The sequence below is a fragment of the Dermacentor albipictus genome, chromosome 1 (genome assembly GCF_038994185.2).
Source record: "Dermacentor albipictus isolate Rhodes 1998 colony chromosome 1, USDA_Dalb.pri_finalv2, whole genome shotgun sequence".
NCBI lineage: Eukaryota > Metazoa > Arthropoda > Arachnida > Ixodida > Ixodidae > Dermacentor > Dermacentor albipictus.
Genome location: NC_091821.1, coordinates 21632058 through 21652138, shown reverse-complemented (window position 1 = coordinate 21652138; position 20081 = coordinate 21632058). Strand labels below are relative to the sequence as shown.

The following is a 20081-nucleotide window of genomic DNA, read 5'->3' as shown; positions in this document are numbered from 1 at the left end:
TAGACATTTGTAGGATGACAACAGCCCATCCCACATGCAATGGGAAGCAGCCTTTATTTTAGTGCGTGTTCCCTTAAACCGCTAATGGTAAAAAAAAAAATGTTGGCTGCAAAAACCCATGGTCAAGTCAAGCAAGGCTATTGCTTATCCTTGCTTCAGTTGCCCTCGTCTTGGGCACCCTTATCCTTCTTGGCCGTATCTCCCTGGATGAGCTCTCCAAGTGCGATGCAGGCAGCCTCACTCTGCGGGTGCACGAGGAAGACGGGGTCCCGAGCCATCTTGTAGTCTTCGGACTTTACCTCATCCTGCACAATAGTCATCACAGAAGCTTCAACGTGTTGAAAGGCACAGCTTAGGTAGGGGCAGAAAGAGTACTCTCTACCAACCGATTAGCTGTGGCCTACCTTCTTCGGTTCTTCGGATTCTTCCGTCTCCATGGGCTCGTCCTTGACCGCTGCTGCAGGTTTCCCCCCTGTAGATGGACTGTCCGACTCTGCATGAGCGAAATTACCCATGGCACAGCGAGGCCATGGCTTGGTTTGTTTTTATACGGAGTAGGTTTCAAGACTTGACACTCAAATTCTTTAAAGATACAGTACGTGAAGCTGAGGCCTGACAGGGGCGGGGGGAAAGGGGGGGGCTTAAAGATCCGAACACCCGGCATTGGCTTAAACTCCAGGGTCCCCTTTTCCCCAGACACAGCTGAGCCGCGCACGGCAACACGCGGCAGCGTCCAACCCTCGTGTGCTTCCATGGCTATATGTGGTGTCAACACACACCAGATGTCTGTTGACACAGGCGTCCCTGCGGTGCTTATTTAGATGATATAGTTTGCTTATGTTGAGGGCAACTGATTTTTAATGCAAGAAGTAATATGTATGTTTCACAAGGCACAATGATTCTACAGTAGGGGCTGGTAAATCAGTGTGAACTGAAACAGCAGTATTGAAGGCTAAAGTGGGCAACACACAAAGCAAACACTGCACATACCAGTTTCAACATAGCCCTACAAAATATTACAGAGATATTGGGGGCGAGGAGTTACGGAGTTGCCATCTGTCGGAAGCGCCTCCCTTGCGTAGTATGAGGGATCACGCGGTGCACTCCCTCATAAGTTTCGCTTATGGCGCTCAATAGAGGCACCGCATGCCAGCCCTCCTGGACATTCACGTAGGTACTCTAAATGTGAGGGAAGTTTCAGACTGTCTATATAATCATCTTGGGCAAACTTAAAGCACAGAATCGCTTAGAGACGCTGTCTATTTAACGAATGCGTACAGTGAACGCCACTACGCGCGGTCGCCGCGATGGAGTTTCCCGAACTGGTTTCTTGCGTGATAGGTAGGGAAACGCTGTGAGTAAACTACTAAATATGTTCTTATAGTAGGCTGTCTGTATAACCAAATGGGGCATAACAGAATGAAGCCTCAATGCTGCAATCGCATGGTTCGCAGCTACTGACGGCGTGTCTGCACGCATGTCCACGCACAATGTTTTGCTTCGCTGCGAGTGCGTTATCGCACCATGTGTCTGTGTGCATGCCTTGAGCTTTAGGCCGCAGCATATGAGCATTTGACAGTACAGAAGCAACCATTGTTGCGTGGACGCTATCAAAACTGTTGAAAAATAATTTCATTGTGGACAAGTCGACTGTGATGTACCGTCCCGACGATTCAATCTTTTTTTTGTCTTCTAAATTCTTGGATATTTCAATATTATTTCTCAAGTTGCGTCGCACTGTATGTTTATTGGTCTTCTAAGCGTGCCATTTCCCTCTGCTTCTTTTTCGTAATCTAGTGCATTAATTCATAACACAAACATGACCATATGACCTTTTTTTAATGTGCATCTTAATTTACCACTCCCTTTTCGTTCATGTTCCCTTCATGTTCACTCCCTTTCCTTTCCGTTCAATTTTCATGTAATTATAATAATTAAGGAGTCAATTAGTTCATACTAATTGTCTAGTTAAGCAGAATGCGAAAATTAATTTGGGTATCTTCAAGCAACGACAAACAACATTACCTTGCTTTGGTCTAGCCATGAGCAATTGCATATTTTTAAAGCATGGCTCAAGTTATGTGGGAGACCCTGTATACATACCCAGCATACTGTAAACAAGTACAGGGTCATCAATTTCAAATAAATAAATAACTGAAAACTTGCAGTGCTACAAAGTAATTGTGTGACAAGCAGGAGCATCAATGTATCTGCACAACGCATTCTTGTCTCTTGCACATCTGTTTTGAAGTGATATCACAAGGAACTGTGAATAATAGTTGTGTTTTTCGTCTGCAAATGAGCTACACTAGCAAATAGCACTCATGTGAAATGGTAAGCAGATGACAAAAAAGCAGCTTTTCCGGGCCCCCACATTTTTACATGCAGAAAGTTACAGAAAGTATGAAAAAAGAAAAGAAAAAGTTCGAACTTTCAACTCTTAACTCCTTAATTGGTCAATTCTCACCATGCCATTTTGCTTCATCCTCATTGCAGACTGTCACCTTATCCTCCAAGGCAGGCGGGAACGTCGGCGTATTTGCACAATACATTATTGTTGTGTCTTACTCATCCTTTTTAAAGTGCATGACAACACGAGGAATTGTAAATAGAAGTTGCATTTCTCCTCTTCAAATGTGTTGTAGTATGCGACAACTAGCTTTCATTTGAAATAGTAAGCAGGTGACCAAAATAGCAGTTTCTTTATCAAAAAAATTATAAGCAGGAAGCTGGAGAAAAATTAAAAAAAGAAACATAAGATTATCCATATCCAACCCACATCTTCCATGTGAAGCGAAGCTTTCCTGACGTGAAGTCAAGAGCTTGACAAAATGTCTGGTTGTGGAGTAACGATCAGACATTTACGAAGTTCCCAGAGATCTCTACTCTGGGTACCATAACAGGGAAAAAAACAGAACGCCGACCAGGATGGAGTTGTCTAAAAATTCTTGAACATTTCAGCTTCCACATGGAAGCCTTGTTCACAGTTTTTTATTTGGCCATATGCCTGTCGTACTTGAATGAAATCAAGAGTTTCACGAAATCTCATCTGGTCGGGAAGTAAGGGCTTAAAAGGCTTCATAGGCATATAGCGAACAAGGCTTTCGTGTGGAAGTCAAAACCTTGAAGAAATTTTAGACAACGCCATTTAGGTTGGCGTTCTGTTTTTCTTCCTATTATGCCTATCTTAGTGATTAATGCTATAAATTTGCCCATTTCATTCCCGAGTCTGCCATAAAGAAAACTAGCATGCACGTATGTGCTCTTACATTCTCATGCTACACAATGACACACACGGTCATCATCTGAAAGAGCAAGTTGGCACTGCTATGATAAAAGTATGCATGTGATTATGGCCTAATAGAAGCATTGGACCGGGGATGGGGAGGGGGGGGTTGAGGTTCGATCCCACCATGCGGGTATGTAATTCAATTTTTTAAGTATGACCTATTTGGCAAGAGAGCAGCATCCAGCAGCCAATATGTCAGGTATGTCTGGGAGGGTTTGCAAAGAAAAAAAAAAAAGCTCTACTATAAAATAAGATACCCATAAATACCCCATAAATCTCCTTAACCCCATAAATCCTTAATCCCCTTACCCCATAAATCTCCTTAACTGATTAATTCTCACCACAGTGCTGTGCTTCAGCGTCTCTGCAGATGCTCAGATCACCCTCCGAGTCATCAATGGGGTCACGAGTAACACCTTTGGGGAAGAACTCTGCCCATGAGCTGTGGTCCTTAGGATGGTCAAGGGCAGCCTTTTTGGCAGGAGGCTGTGCCTTCCTTGCAGACCGAGACACGTCTTGTCCTCTAGTAGGAGATGTTGCCGGCATTTTTCTTCGCGCACCTCCATGACAATCTGCGTAGTCAAATCCTGTCTTTGGATGCAGCACTTGTACGACGGTATCTACTCTGTATAAACCTTGCTCTTGTGTAGAAGACGCACATCATAACTTAACAGGGTATTGACAATCTTGCATATTGCTTATTTCGGTTTAATAAGCAGATGTCAACTTGTATGAAGGCTCAACTCCTCGAGTGCAACAACAATCACTAATTAAAGATGTACTACTTAAGCCAACAGAAAATTGGGTAAGTTGGTACAGACAGATCATCATCACTAATTGCATCTTTTGACACTACCTGTTTCAAATGCACTCCAAGTCCAGTGCCATGGTGAGGAAACTTGCAGGTTACGTAATTGAAAATGCAGGCTGGTAGTTTATTTCATTACAAACAAGTGACACATGTGCCAGTCAGCTTGCTGTGGCTAACCCGATCGTGTCATCAAAAGCAGCATATGATCGATCTATTTCATTATCAATACAGCTTGATGTAAGGCGCGAGGCTAAGAAAAACACTGTGTGGGCCTTGCACCTCACATTTATTTATTTGCACCTCTGCATACTGATATCCGCAGCAAAACTGTTCCTTTCATTTTTCTTCAATTTGTGCTCATTTGCATTCAACATGAGATAAGCCTGGCCTCCTTCCAATCCTTCCATGAGTACACAGCATCTTTCATTCCCACATTATCCCAAGTACTCAATGGAAGAGACAGACTTGTCCTTGGCAGTTTCTGATAAAAATTGTCTGCACAATTGAGACTTTTCGTCCACACTTCAAAGATTCCTTAGCTGCAACAAGACAAGCAAATAAACTAAATTCTATGATAAAGTGCAGTCTTTCCAAAGTAACGGTGTTTCAATGACACTAAGAGATGAATTGATTATAGACACAGTGACTGACTGCTGCACCAGTTCTAAATGTTACTGAGAACTTTGTTAAATGGTGCACAAGATTTGGCACGAGCTCAGGCCACACCATATTGTCTACCTGGCCACCTTTTCCAAAACAAAAAAATTCCTTCCACTCAAAGTTTTACTGCATTATCCTACATTTTCCTGCACTACAGTGGGTTAGATTAAGTGACCTACACAACATTCATCAGCTACACCATTTCCACGCAATTTTTTGAATTTTATGCACATAGATCGAGGCGCTTATGTCCTTGTATTGGATAATGAAAAAGAATAAGAGAGCAAAAATCTAAGCACGAGGGTATGTGTGAGAATGTATGTATATGTGGGAATGGAAGTTCACAGATGCAAGTTGACGAAGTGCACATGAAGGCGACAAGGCGACAGTTCTGCCTTTGTATGGCATTATGCAGACATGCAAACCCAGAAAGGCCTTCACAGTACCATCAGAGAGGCAGAACTGAGATCGAGCCACACCTTGGGTATTAAGCAAAGGAGCACAACATCCCCAAAGCAAGCAATTCATGTGGAGGTGTGGTTTTAGAACATAATCAAGGTGGTCACACCACTCTTATATTTCAGAGAAAGGTGTAGTACATGCAACAGCAATTCAGTAGTGCATGACGTCCCAGTCAAAAATAAAAAATAAAACAGAGAGAGAAGAAACAAATTATTTCAGTTGGATTTTCTAATGAGACCCAGCTCGTTCCAATTGGACATCATGGGAGGGACAAGTTCCTATTGGGCTTCATGCTAAGTCCAGTTCAAATTGGGCATCATAAGACGTTCAGTTGGCTCCATTTCGACATTGCTAGAGCTTGGTATGCAAAGTGGTCCCAATTGGAAGTCACGAGTAACCTCGTGACACAACAAAATAGTTAATAATAGGATAATTATTCATGTTAGTTTTCAAATAGAAGATCTTTGTACTTTGGTGTGATCAATGGAGTTTAGCATTTAGCTTTCTATCTAGGTAAAAATCTCTCTTGAAATTTTACCGATGTCTCATGAACCACTGGCACAACTTATTCAACCAAATATCAGTTACATATACAGTAAAAGCTCGTTAATTCGAACCGCAAGGGGAAGCCGCTTCAGTTCGAATTAACGAAAGTTCGAACTAATGAAAGTGAAGGAAAGCAACAGTACACTGCGATTTGGAAGCAGTAGGGCATGTCAGAAATTTGGCGTGAAGATGGCGTGTGCCGCGGGCACACGCCATCTTCAAGTCGAAGCTCTGGGTCTGACTGTGGCACACCACCGATGTCCACCGAAACGAACGTTAGCCGAGGCTTAACACTATCACAATGATTCGCGACGGCCGATACCTCCTAAGCTGAAAACAGAGGTGCACAACCGATGAAGACTGCCGAGACAAAGACGCTGAACATGTGAAGGTGGCGAAGGCCCTGATTCGTTGGTTCTTGATTGCAAGCGCAGCTGCGACGTACTTGATTCGCTGTCTTTTGGTGCTTGCCGTACCATCTCCGCACAACATCAGCAGCTGTACAAGATTTGCAAAGCCTCCGAGATTCGCAACGGGCAAGAAGTCTTGGAGGTTACGTAGAACGGAGAGGCGGCAGCCGCCACTGACTTCTGGCTGACCCCGCGTGGGTTAGGTTTTTTTCCGATTTTGCCTTCTCTCGCCGTTCTCTCCGTTTCGGAGGCAATACAGCCTTGTGTGTAGGCAGTAGGCGCTTTTCTCTCGTCGTGTGCCAGGTGAGCGTAGTTCGAATTATCCGTGAGGGAACCTTCTCGCGTTCGAATTAACGGACTTTTTTATACATAGACTTCTGTGGAGCTTGGCCGGACCAAATCGTAGAGTTCGAATTATCCATAAATTCGAATTATTGAAGTTCGAATTAACGAGCTTTCACTGTATAGCCCCTGACATCTATCCCATGGTATAGCGAAGTGGTGAATTCTGGTTATGTCAATGAAGAGAACTGCCATGGTGTGTTCATGCATGAGTGTGGTTCTTGAAAGGACCTTTGAGAATGTTGGTGTCAGGTTAAGCTGAGGGCCCATCTGTTTTTCCCCCCTTTCCTTTGTTTTACATGTTAATCTCAACGAGTCCAATTCAGAGACCAATTGGGTACAGTCGTGTTTAAACAACCACACGGTGCAATTGGACCTGTCTATTTGTCCAATGGGTGTCCCAAAAAAGAATTGGGAATTTCCAATTGCTTCGAGCAATTTTTTTTATTGGAGTTTGTGGCACAATTTTTGTGAATGATAGCTTCATGCTATTGATATTGGTAAAAAAACCTGAGAAGTGTGCTAGCTGGAGATACATGTACTGCCAGTATCACTGAAGCTGTGAGCGAGTTATTCGAATGCTATTCTGGTCTTATGTTCACATTGTAAGGATATAAATGTAATTGTCAGTAGACTTAGAGTGAATAGTTATCTGCACAAGATATAACTCCATGACACACTGCAATGACCTGAAGACTACACACACACACACACACACACACACACACACACACACACACACACACACACACACACACACACACACACACACACACACACACACACACACACACACACACACACACACACACACACACACACACACACACACACACACACACACACACACACACACACACACACACACAAAAAGAAAAGCTGAATAAAGGAAAAGTGTAGTTCATGCAGAAGTTGATACAGAAGGGCAGTTGCTGTTCATATTCATTCACATGTATGCAGTTCTTCAGCAGTGCCACCACCACCACGAGATATGAGCAAGTGAAATCACAAAAATGCAAAAATATACAGCATGCCCAATCAAATAAAAACAAACAACAAATAGAAGTCAATATGTACATTTGCATAAACCATTAAAAAATATCTTTAGGTTGCACAGAAATGACAATGGGAAAATGATAGTGCTGCAGCAACACCACACATTTATGTCTCATGTACATGGGTCACCAGGGACATTTTACAACGAACCTTTTTTTTAATCTGCTAATGCCTCTAAATATTTGACTCAAATTGATACAAAATGTCAATTTTCTTGCATTTCATGAGTTCACTGAGAATGGCAAAAGGCAAGCAAGGCAAAAGGCAAGCAGAGCGACAAAAGGCAAGCAATTAAGCTCACCAGACCCCGATGAATGACGACTGGGCCTGTCCGTTTGGTGGTCACAGGAAGTTGGTGGACCAGACGTGTGTGGTATGTAGCGGTGTCGGTCAGCCAAGTGCAAAGATTGGGGCCCTGGTGACTGCTATAGCATTTAATCAAGGAGGGTGAACATAGTAAGCACCATGTAAAGCAAAAAAGGGGGAGTGGCATGCAAGCACAACAGCTCAAACAGCATGCACAATATATCAACCACATGCTCACAGCAAATGACATTGGAATGTGGAAAACCAGGATCAGTATATGGTAAATTAACTTTTTAATTACTCACTTTACCGCAAATGTTGCAGTAACAATTTGAAAACGATCAGCACTTCAGGCACGTCTATGTAAAGTGGGAATTGGAGACTACCAGCAGATTTATGTTTTCTGCCATTCAAGTTGTAGTGAAAAGCCTCCCCCTCCCCCCAATTTCGCAACCTTCTTTTTTTTTTTGCACTATGACACAAAACGGATTGCCCCCGTATTTCAAGGCACACTTAGGCAGACAGGCCCTCCACTAAACGTTGCTTGCCCACGTGCACATACTGTCACCTTTTTGTCATTCTTTAAGGAAATTAACAAAATGAAATGGACAATTTTTTCAAAACTGGTGCCAGTAAGCTTTTCGACAATATATATCAAAATGCTTTGCTCAATGAATGCCTTCAAGCTCCACTTCAAAAGTGCAGTCCAGCCTTAAATTTCCAAAAACTGGACTGCACTTTAGAGAATTTTAAAAATAATGACATTTGACCTTGATCTTATATTAACTAATCCATTCTCGTAATGTAGCCGATAAGGTCAAAGTACTTTGATACTCAATGAGATAAAGTGAATAATAAATAAAGTTCTTGACTCATATATTGGGTGTTTCAACAAACACTTTAAAAAAGAAGATTGCCTGTCGCAGATAGCACAGTTCTAGTCCATGACCTGGTCTACTCGAAGAGGTGCACATTACTTGCACAAAAAATTGAAATGCATAATCGACTAATTAACAAATGTTCACTACTTACATTTTTAACTAATGACCTTAAAGTATAGTAATTACCTTAAAGGTAAAGTAAGCCCCAAAACAATCAAGCGAAAATTGGAAACTCAATCATAGGAAGAAATGTATTTTGACAGACAGTTACTACTACTTTGGTGTGACACCAGAGTATGGTTTTCATGAACGCATGCACCAGAATTAATGGCATCAAAATTATGAGGCACTCTACTCTGGGAACCTCATCTTGTTTAACTAGGAATGCACAAGACAGCAATAGAAGATTCAGAGGTTCAAAATAAGAAAGGTGCTAGTGAATTTGTTGCCATTCTGCAGGGCACTGCTACTAGGGAATTGCATATCTTGGTATAAAAATGCACTTGCTATGTGAGCCCACTTAATAAAAAGAACAGTGCTTAAGTTGAAAGAAAACAAGATATGTCAGAGCAAGAAGTGGGAGCTACCTTACAGAGGTATTGTACACTAACAAAAATGCTTCTGAAACAAAAGTTACGTCAATTTCATTTCAAGTATGCTAAGAATACAGGCAGACAATTATCACTTTCTAAACTGTGTTTTTGCATTAAGCTGTATATGACAAGATGTTTGCATGAACATTAGTTTTTCTGGGGATAAGAGAATCTTTACCCCAACCAGTCTAGTCATTTTTCATGGATGCCACATGGTTGCAGAGATTCATGGACAACACCTAGGCTAAATAAAAAATATGCCTAACCATCAACATATATGGTCTGAACGACTATGCACTGTTCATTTTGACCTGGAAACTGTGTTGCACCTAGGTCACACAGGCGAATTCAGCAAAGCTGCAGCAAATGTCACTTTGACAGCACACGGCTAAACATGACAGGAGTGTCATATGAAATTGAGTGTCCAAAATTAAATCCATAGGCACATCTAATTATTTTAGGCAGTATTAATTGAACAACAATTTGATCAAAAATCACAAGCTGAGAAAAGACTGCATTGCACCTGACACTCGTGCAAAGCACTGTGCATTTGAAAGTGCTGAGGGTGGTTAAGTATTGGCGGTTTTTATTACAAGTGGCATGGGAACATTGATAATATTTGAAATCTAAAAAAAGTCGCAGTTTCATCCGAATAATTGCTATCACAATAAAGGATAGTTTTACCTGCATTATTTCTGAATCACTGCTATTGATGCTACATACTTTGACATAGCAAATGGCAGACGCACTCACGGGTGAGTCTATTTTAGTGTCTCTGCGATTTGGTCAACCGTGCTAGAATTTTTACACAAAGTACAATAAGAAGGAGACAGGATTCTTTATTGCCCTTCGTGTAAAAATTCCAGTGCAGTCAACAAAACGATGCTGTAACAACTATAGCTCCAATTGAAGCCATATTGCACACTTACTAAACTAGAATTATTACTAAAGCTATCCATGTGATAGCCTCCAAATGGCACTAATGATGAAGTGCACTAGCTCAAGGTAACACCGAATTTGCCTATCTGACAGTATTAGTGTGTCAAAGCAAAAATATCTAGGCAATTAGCGCTTTCTGGCATATTCAGGCGAAAACAGCGTTAAAGACATGGACACAGGTGAAGTCTTATGGAAAATGACCCGTTGCGCTGATTGCGCGTTTCCAGAAACGACACGTATCTGTTAAGTCGACGTGGCCGCCATGATTGCCACGCCGGGTACGCCCGGACGGTGGCCTGAAGGGAGATGAAGACATGGACGGGGACCGAGGAAGAGAGTCCGTTCATTGAAAGTGCAGCACCTTTATAAATAGGCTCGGCGTCGCTACGTCAGCACCCTCTGAGGGCGAGGAAAGTTGCGGTTTCGAAACCAAAACCCTGATGTAACAGTATCCATATGCCTTCACCTTCGCCTGTGTCTTAAGGCTGTTCCCACACAACTTTAAATAACCATGATAGAGTGTAGAAGCTTGACTGAAGGAGGACGTAGAAAGAAACAGACACACAGAGACAGCGCTGTCTCTGTTTCTTTTTACATTCTCGTTCAGTCATGCTTACACACTATCATGGATTCAAACCAACTAGCCCGCCAACATGACTTAACCAAGTTCCTGAATAACCAACTAGCCAATGATTTCATGTATAGCTTCCTTATATATAAATGGAAGTTGGGGAAGGTCGTCCCGCTGCAGAAGTCCAATAACATTTGATCCTTCATTAACTGCAGCCTAGTTTCCCTTATACACATACCTTTCAGAAAACAATGGCAGTCATTATTTAGCTCTTTAGAAGATCTCATTTTTCTTTCCTTGCTAATATGGCTACAAAAAAATGTTCCTTTCAAACACAGCTTTACAAATGACTTCCTTTACAAATCCCTTATCCTCTGCCATGGATCACTCATCTTTAATAGGTTTTAGGTTTTCCGGGTACAATTGGCTAGAATTCATCAGCCTGCAGAAAATAGCAGTGTCAAGATTTTGCATTATTGAAGATGGCTAACTTCACACATGGTAGGATTTAAGTCTTGCAATTAGCATTACTCATCGGGCTCTCTTGGTGAAATTCTAATTTGCACGATCACTTGTCTAGTTACTGCCTCAAACTATATTAAAATGCCTGCCTCTATGGCAAAAGCAATCCTGAGAAAATCATTTATCTCATATTATATCCATATTTAACAAATTTCAAGAACATTTTCTGAAACACCATGTGTATATATGTGCTTCACGGCCTGAAAGTAAATATATATCTATATGTTTCCTCAATCAAAGCGTGCAGGCATCATGCAGGCAACCATGCAAGGAATTCAACAAGCAAAATAAAGCAAATAGGCATGCATGCATATGCATCTTCATAGGATAGACCACACAGTTCCCTGTCTACAAGAAGAAACTAGCAAAACCTGTGAGGTTGATGGCTGACACAGGACTTCACTCCTTTCTTGGGCAGCTGTTCAAATTAACAGTATTAAACAGAGCACCACGAACACTTATAACTTACACAAGCATTGCAGAGTTTGTAACATAAATACGACAAGCCTCTCAGACATTAGAAATCAATACTTATTTAAATCAAGCAGCTTGTTAAGTTTCATCTATTCACCTTGCAAAACTGTGTTAATGAAGCTTGTTCTTTTAAAACATATTTGTTAACTCAATTTGTGCTCAAAAATTATAATATAGTAGTATCAATATCCATTTTGTTTGTCTTGTAGTCCCTTGACAGTCCCATATGTTAACAGCTAGACCACTGCTGCAACCCTTCAAAGGGTTCTGGGGTCGATCCTGCCTAAAATAAAAGGTTGATTGATTGAAATGGGCACTATAAATGACACCACAGCAAAATTATGATGCAAGTGATGCCATAAATCTTGGAATTTCACACTTTCCTAAAACTGTTCTGGGGAAGTGACTGACAGGACAAAACCTCATTTAAAGTAAAGCGCACCAAGTAAGCATGCATTAGAATGATTTAAATTTCTGTGCAAATGTGAATACATGCATGTGATGAAAACCGCGAACTACCTAAACAGTGCAGCTCCAGAAAAAGTAAAGCGTAAAGGAGATAAGCAGAACTAAAGCAACTGTGACAGAACATAAATACTATTCTGCAAACACATGAATGTCATATGGGAAAACACGGAGAAGGCGGGAGATGGAAATTCAAGACGAGCAAAACAAGAACAAGCTGAAAGCGGGAGCTAATGTTTCGACAAGTGGACTTTTCTTCAAGGCCTTGAAGAAGATAAGTCCACTTGTCGAAACGTTGGCTCCTCCTTTCCCCTTGTTCTCATTTTGCTCATCGTCATGCATGTCATGGGAAGCATAAGCTATCCATGCTGTAGAACTCCAGGCAAAGATAAAGCATAAGGGAGTGAAGCAGTGCCAAAGGCAAATTTTATGAATGAACATACTATTCTGTAAGCCCATGAATATCACAGGAAGCTTGAGCTATCTATGCAGCACAAGTTCAGGCAAAAGAAAGCAAAGAATGAAACAGAACCACAGCCTTTGACTAATACATTCTATTCTGCCCATTTCATGCAAATTTTCATTGCCATCAGTCTCAAAAGACAGAAACAAATGCATCTAAAGAAGGAGACACTATAAGGCAATGAACTTGAGAAAAGGGCAGCCTGTTCAACAATTGAGTTCTACCTAACATGAAAAAAGTTGCACTACATTACACTACGAAATGAAAAACTTACGTTGCATTAGTTCCAAGCCAACATTCAAAGCAGGTGCACCAAGTGGCATCTCATGGGAGCCATCAGAACTACCAATATCCTTGTTGTGCTCCGCATCAGATAATTGATCTGGTGAATGCTGTCGAGAGATGAATAATCAATTATCAAGCGATATAATTATGGGAAATAGAGTTCAAAAACCACTGTTTTTGAACTCTATTTCCCATAATGAGTTTACATACTAAGTTTACAATGCACAGTATAATTAAATGTTCATTAGACATGAAACTTTTCCAGTTAAACACCTTAAGTCATGGAATGCATGGTGCAGATGGAGTCACAAATAGCACGTACACTGCTGTCATTATTGCCAACAATCTTAAAAATGGTTCGTACACCAGAAGACACAACTTCCATGTAAATAAGACATGCATGCAGGATCTGCTGACATACATGAGCCGCAGAACACCACTCATGACACACCATATAAGCTTGGCATTACTCATTTAGCTGCAACCGCTGCTTGAAACTATTCAGAAAGCTTGCTCAAATGATAGGTCTGGGACCACATCTCATAATGATTCTTTTCATGGTCTATTCCTTTTTCACTTCATCAATGGCTCACGTGAAGCCTTAATTGGGCAGAACGTTGCAGGTATGAGCCACCAGTACGACAAATGGTAAGTCTAACAAAGCCAGAAGAATGTTCACAGAACATGACCCTTTTGTCTAAAATGTTTACATACTTTAAGAGCAGGACACAGCTGACATATTGCAGTAATAAAACCATACCTGTCTTGGTGCTCTCATAGCAATTAGTTTTGCATAGTGTATTACACACAACGCTGACTCTCATATGTGCCACTGAAGCATCATACATAGCGAGGAAATATGGCTAAGCCCTTTTTCCTATGCACTGTAAAACTGTGGGTATGTCTTCTGCTACTAGCCAAGCAAAATGCACGTAATGTGGTACGCAGTGAAAAAAGCTTGCACATATTCAGTTTTACATGGCTACTACTGCAGATGTACCGACAGATGGTTGTTCTTTATAATGCTGTATGATCGAGCTTATGATTTCCTATAGGCTCCGGACACTGCCCAGGAGGTGGGTCGGAGCAGGAGCTCTCAGCACCTTACATGGCAAGTTTTGGCAACACTGGTATGGAGAATCCGGTCCGCCAGTGTTGTGTTAGCACCAAAACTACATGTGCGCTCTTGCTACAGAAAGGGTGCAACTTTTGCTTTGCAACTTCAAGCCAATGGCAAAATTCTTCGCTTCCTCCTAAGAAATGCACACCGCTAGACATGTGCTCACCGTGAAAACCGCTGGCATTTTTGTGCTGGAGTAGCAGCATTCCAAGCGATGGAAACACACAAAGTGTTTCTTCGGAAGCTGCCACGGCCTATATAAAATTATGCTTTGACACAGAGGTTCAGCAGAGTCTATGAGCACAATCAGCACACTATTCGAGTTGCTTGCTCTTTGGTGGCACTGCTTTGACGCTCTCGTGAGCCCGCACTATTTCACTTACTTTAGCGTGCTCAACGTGATTAACCGCTTCTCGAGCTAATGCACAGAGGTAATGTTGAAGTGTGCCCATTATATTCAAGCCATTGGAATGTCAATGTCTTGCGCTGAATCACTGTAACTGCGACCATGCTTTGAAGAAAACAAAATGCAAACAAATTTAGCGGCACAGGAAAGGCGACCTAAATCTGGATTTTTTTAATATGGGCCGCCTCACGGTAGACTTCTGGTGCACTATTACTATTATGCATTGCAGTGCTTTTGCAACTCGGCAAGAGGCATCACACTAACCAAAGGTAACTGAGAAATCTGACTGGAATTAACTCGTCTTGAGTTGCTAATCAGAGAGAATTGCTCCGGTTAGCTGTCATCACTGCTCCACGTGAGCAGCACCTACCAGGCGCATACCTTCACCGGATGCTGAAGTAACAGAAACCTGCTCCGACCGCCAGTGAGAGAGCAGAGGGGGGTTGTAGCCTATGAAGCATCGGCAAGGAAATCGAGCAAGGCATCAAATCAACCAGAGCAACAACCTATAGAAGATGTTGTATGCATGTCAAGCTTGATTTCTTAAACAATTTTCTAGACCCAACACGGCAATGAGGACATCTTGACCAAGCCTCTTCTGAAGGGCAAAATTATGACACAAACGTCCAGCCACGCCATTAAGAATGTCAACATACAATCAAAAACAGAGTCGTCTGTGATTCGACAACTGCACACGTGAAATCACCGATGACACGGAATGGAAGGCATAAGCGTAGGCTCACATGTTTCAAGAAGATTCATTCTGTTATTGAACATGCCAATTCCATGCTGTGCCATCGGCAGTTTCAAAGCCATGAACTACCCTGTCTCACAGGGTGTCTATATGTTCTTAAGGCCCTTAGTTGCACTTCCGCTGTGACAGGTGGTACAGTCAGCCCCCACCGGCAAACTTGACTGTCTGGATCTTATACAGTGCATATTGGATTTTATTTTGTACATAGTTACAGATTGCATTCGTTTGATTTGCGTAAAATTATCTACAACTAGCCGAGAAGAAGCCTTTTCCTAATGCAAATCATATATTCGCAAGTCACAATGGTTGACAATGCCCATCTTGCATCGTGACCATTGCTGTGCAAAATATGGTAGTCCTATAGCCAGAAACGAAAACATATATGTATTACATTGATATAAGCACAGGATGAAAACCAGCAAGCTTGATAATGAAATAATTCTGCTATATATCCTATTATCCCAATTAGTTTTCCCATTAACAGGCAACGCAACATTAAAAATCGACTTAGACATTGCGTTGCAAACTGCCGGGCCTTCACGAACATATCGCGGTTATGCAGACGTGGTGGATCTTTTAAATATTTATTTCATGTTTTTTTTTAACATCCGTGGCGTAGTGGTGGCCGATCCACACAACAATGCGTGATGGCGGCGCAATGGCGGCACAACGGCATCCGAGTGTTCAATTCACGAACAGTAAAAAGATGGCAAGAGTGGAAATATTGTACGCATGCAGGAACATGAGAACACCGGTCGTCAAGGCATGACATTTCCGGCAGACGAGTGGTTCTATGCGCTTGCGGTGCTTACGTTGATCAATGCTCGCAAGTGGTTAGGCCTAGCCTAGCACATCGTTTTACGACAAAGCTGTGAAGAGCAGCGTGGAAAAAATGTTGCACCGTACAAAACATGGGCTACTCTAGCTCACTTTCGAATGCAAATGAGCGCATGCTCCAAAAAATTACAACGTTTAAGTCTCGACGTTTAGCGATGCAGCATGCGGTTATAATTGTACGCATCGAGATTACAGGATCGGCTACAAAAGCTATTGTAGGCTTACATGGTGCTCCTGAGGTGCGCTCCCTCGTTCTCCGGCAGCCTGTAAAACACACGTTCAATAACAGTTTAAACCAAGGAGCACGTTCAGAGAGCTCAACTAACACACGAAACTCACCGCTTCCCCTTGTAATGCAGCCTGTCGCTTGAGGTACTGGAATAACGGCAGCTCTTCCAAGGGAACCAGTTTATGGCCGCGGCCATAACACGGCAGGGGTATTACTTTGATCTCATCAACAGGGGGTTCACCAGACTGACTGCGCTGATGCTCCATTATGTTAAAACCTCCGTCTTGAGCGTCAACTGCACGATGTTAGCGGATCCACGCAGGCTGTTCAACGTGAAATGGAACTCTAGCCCGTGCTGTAACCCTAGCTGCAACAAGAGCACCGAGTGGCGCTGATGCGCATTACGATGATGATGATGTCTGTTATGATAATAATGCACGCAAATGTACGCTTACACCGATCAGTGCAGCAAAGCCATATCAGTTGACACGTAAAGAATAATTCAAATTATTACGAGTCTCTTCGATATGTCACGCGATTATCCACTCTTACGCTCTAAAAAAAGTTTGTATCTGTTGGGGTGTATATCTTCCACACAACGATAATCGTCATCTGCCTTGATGCGTTTCCTTTCTTCAAAACACCGGGCCAGCTACTTTCCTGTCGGGAATGCTACGTTAACGCGCATGCCGTTCGTTACTGGAAAGTACCGGGCTCCCAGCGGTAAAGAAAGGAAACACATCAAGGCATATGACGATTATCGTTGTGTGGTATACACCCCAAAGGGTGCAAACTTTTTTTACACTCTTAGAAAAATGTACACCCTTTGGGGCGTATCTTGTCCCACAACAATAATCGTCATCCGTGCTGCCCGGGTTTCCTTTCTTTAACGCTGCGAGCACGGTACTTTCCAGTCACGAACGACATACGCCTTATCAGTGCGACGCAGCATTCTCGACAGGAAAGTAGCGAGCGCCGAGTTTTCAGGAAAGGAAACGCAAGCAAGGAAGATGACGATTATTGTTGTGGGACAAATATACACCCTAAAGGGTGCAACTGTTTTAAGAGTGTAGAGTGTGCTGATAACGTGCATGCCGTTCGTTACTGGGAAGTACCGGGTTCACAGCGGTAAAGAAAGGAAATGCGGACAAGACAGATGACGTTTATTGTTGTGTGGCAAGATGCGACCCAAAGGGTGTGATTTTGGTTTACACTCTTAGGCAAAGTTACACCCTTTGGCTTGCCCCTTCTGCCACACAACAATAATCGTCATCTGCCTTGATGCGTTTCCTTTCCTTAACGCTGCGAGCCCGGTACTTTCCAGTAACGAACGGCACGCGCGTTATCAGCATAGAACAGTTTACACCCTTTGGAGTGCCCCTTCTGATAACGCGCGTGCCGTTCGTTACTGGAAAGTACCGGGCTCGCAGCGTTAAAGAAAGGAAACGCATCAAGGCAGATGACGATTATCGTTTTGTGGCAGAAGGGGCACACCAAAGGGTGTAACTTTGCCTAAGAGTGTAGAGTGTCGTTGTGGGGCAAGGTAAGCCTCAAAGGGTGCAAACTGTCTCAGAGTTCGCTGTCAAAAAAATTGTTACGACTGCATGTGGAACGTGCAAGAAAGTTGGATGCTGCTGTTATACACTCTTAGACAAAGGTACAACCTTTGGGGTGCATATCTGCCACACAACGATAATCGTCATCTGCCTTTGCGTTTCCTTTCTTGAAAACGCCGCGCCCGGTACTTCCGTGTCCGGAACGCTATATGTCATGCTGATAACGCGCATGCCGTTCGTTACTGGGAAGTACCATGCTCGCAGCGTTAAAGAAAGGAAATGCGGACTAGAGAGATTACATTTATCGTTGTGTGGGTAGATACAACGCAAAGGGTGTAATTATGTGTTAGATTGTAATGGTACTAATTCCGTGCACTCTTGAAAAATGTTACACTCTTTGAGGCTTTTCTTGTCCCACAACGTTAGATAAATCGTCATCTGTCCTGCCCGCATTTCCTTTCTTTAACGCTTCGAGCCCGGTACTTCCAAGTCACGAACGGCTTGCGCGTTATTAGCGTAACACAGCATTCTCGACAGAAAAGTAGTGAGCGCTGAGTTTTCAAGGAAGAAAACGCAAGCAAGGCAAATGACGATTATTGTTGTGGTACAAGCCCCAAAGAATGCAAACATTTTTAAGAGTGTAGGGTTGCACGAACGCACTCCGTCACATCATACTGGCGTTCTGCTTAAATATATGGCGTTGAATTAGATTCGGAGGTTATAAGTGCTGCCACTCTAAGAAAAGTTTACACCCTTTCGGGTGCCCCTTCTGCCACACAACGATAATCGTCATATGCCTTGATGCGTTTCCTTTCTTGAAAACGCCGCGCCCGCTACTTTCCTGTCGGGAATGTTATCATGCTGATAAGGCGCATGCCGTTCGTCACTGGAAAGTACCGGGCTCGCAGCGGTAAAGAAAGGAAACGCATCAAGGCAGATGACGATTATCGTTGTGTGGCAGAAGGGGCACTCCAAAGGGTGTAAACTTTTCTTAGAGTGTAAAACCACGATTTGATTGTGAGGCACGCCGTAGTGGTGGACTCCGGATTAATTCTGACCACCAGGGAATCCTTAACATGCCCCCAATGCACGGGACAGAGGCGTTTTACTGCGACAGCAATTATATGGACACCCCATGCGCATTTCCAACGTCGGCGTCGCCGTGATGTTCGCTATAAAGTCCAAGTGCGATATCCTCGTCAAAGCGTTCCGTATGCTGTATGTGCGAGTGAAAGCGTGTCACGGCTAGCCAACGATGGTGGCTTAATCTCGCGCGCGCGAGGGAGGAAAGAGGGGTGAGAGAGCGCCGTGTTCGTTCTAGGCGTTCTACACCAGCGGCGGCTGCGTGCGGCGCCACCCCGTGGTCCCTGTCTTGAAAGCGATCGGCGATGGGAGCGGTAGCTTCGTGTGCGCTTCGTTCTAGCCTCTTAGGGTTGAAACGAGAGGCAGCACAAAGGTCAATTCGCTCGCTGCTGCAATGCCACGCTTCCTCACTCCAGCGTTTTGACAGTGCGCGTGTTCGGTCATCGAATGAGAGGTGTTCATGTTTACTTGTGCACGCGTGACACCATGGTTATTAATTTTGACACCATGACACCATGTGACACCATGTTTACTAGTAATTCAGTAGTAAGCGAATGTTTATACGGCCGATAAAACTATATATTCTTAATCCTTACTTCTTATAGCTGTCTATTAATCTGTAATCGCATTCGATGCTTCGCCTTCCGGGCGAAACTGTGGCTTTTTTTTTTGTATTTCGCTCCCACCGAAACGCGGCCGCCGCGACCGGGATGTGCTCCCGCGACCTCGTGCTTGGAATCGCTATACCATAGCCATTAAGCCGTGGCGGCGGGTAAATATATAGCGTTGCCGTATCTTACCAAGAGAAAAATATGAATGGCAATATCAAATCATATCCGTCGGATGGCGTGTCGGAAAAATGACTGCTCCAGATGAAATTTGTCGGAGATTCGACGGAAAATTGCACGCACGTTGTTAGTGCTACCCATGTAATACAAAACTCTTTATACCTATGTCCCACGGCCACTTTCGATCGCGATCAAGTACGATCCGGACCGAAATTTCCACACCGGAAGCAAAT

At 43.0% G+C, this 20081-nt stretch overlaps 1 protein-coding gene across 2 annotated transcripts; it reads right to left on the bottom strand.

The window, feature by feature from the left end:
* On the bottom strand, positions 1-16821 carry LOC139060363 (uncharacterized). 2 transcript variants are annotated; one of them, XM_070539484.1, is made up of 9 exons: positions 16532-16821; positions 16418-16456; positions 14983-15051; positions 13065-13182; positions 11760-11806; positions 7878-8001; positions 3631-3861; positions 405-493; positions 1-305 (listed from the first exon to the last, which is right to left on the bottom strand). In XM_070539484.1, exons 1-9 carry the CDS (start codon positions 16685-16687, stop codon positions 156-158), a joined length of 1023 nt encoding a protein of 340 aa, XP_070395585.1. In that variant the 5' UTR covers positions 16688-16821; the 3' UTR covers positions 1-155. The 2 variants fall into 2 exon arrangements, with proteins under 2 accessions (XP_070395585.1, XP_070395588.1); XM_070539487.1 differs by lacking the exon at positions 14983-15051 and having other exon boundaries at positions 16532-16819.
* Positions 16822-20081: the final 3260 nt, after the last annotated feature.

What these genes read in the sequence shown, in the direction of transcription:
- LOC139060363 (XM_070539484.1), bottom strand. Translation starts at nt 16,687, where the DNA reads ATGGAGCATCAGCGCAGTCAGTCTGGTGAACCCCCTGTTGATGAGATC. An exon ending in GTCAGCCATCAACCTCACAG is followed by an intron (nt 8,002 to 11,759) that starts GTTTTGCTAGTT and finishes TAAATGCTATAG; the next exon opens with CAGTCACCAGGGCCCCAATC. An exon ending in CGCTGAAGCACAGCACTGTG is followed by an intron (nt 494 to 3,630) that starts GTGAGAATTAAT and finishes TCGCTCATGCAG; the next exon opens with AGTCGGACAGTCCATCTACA.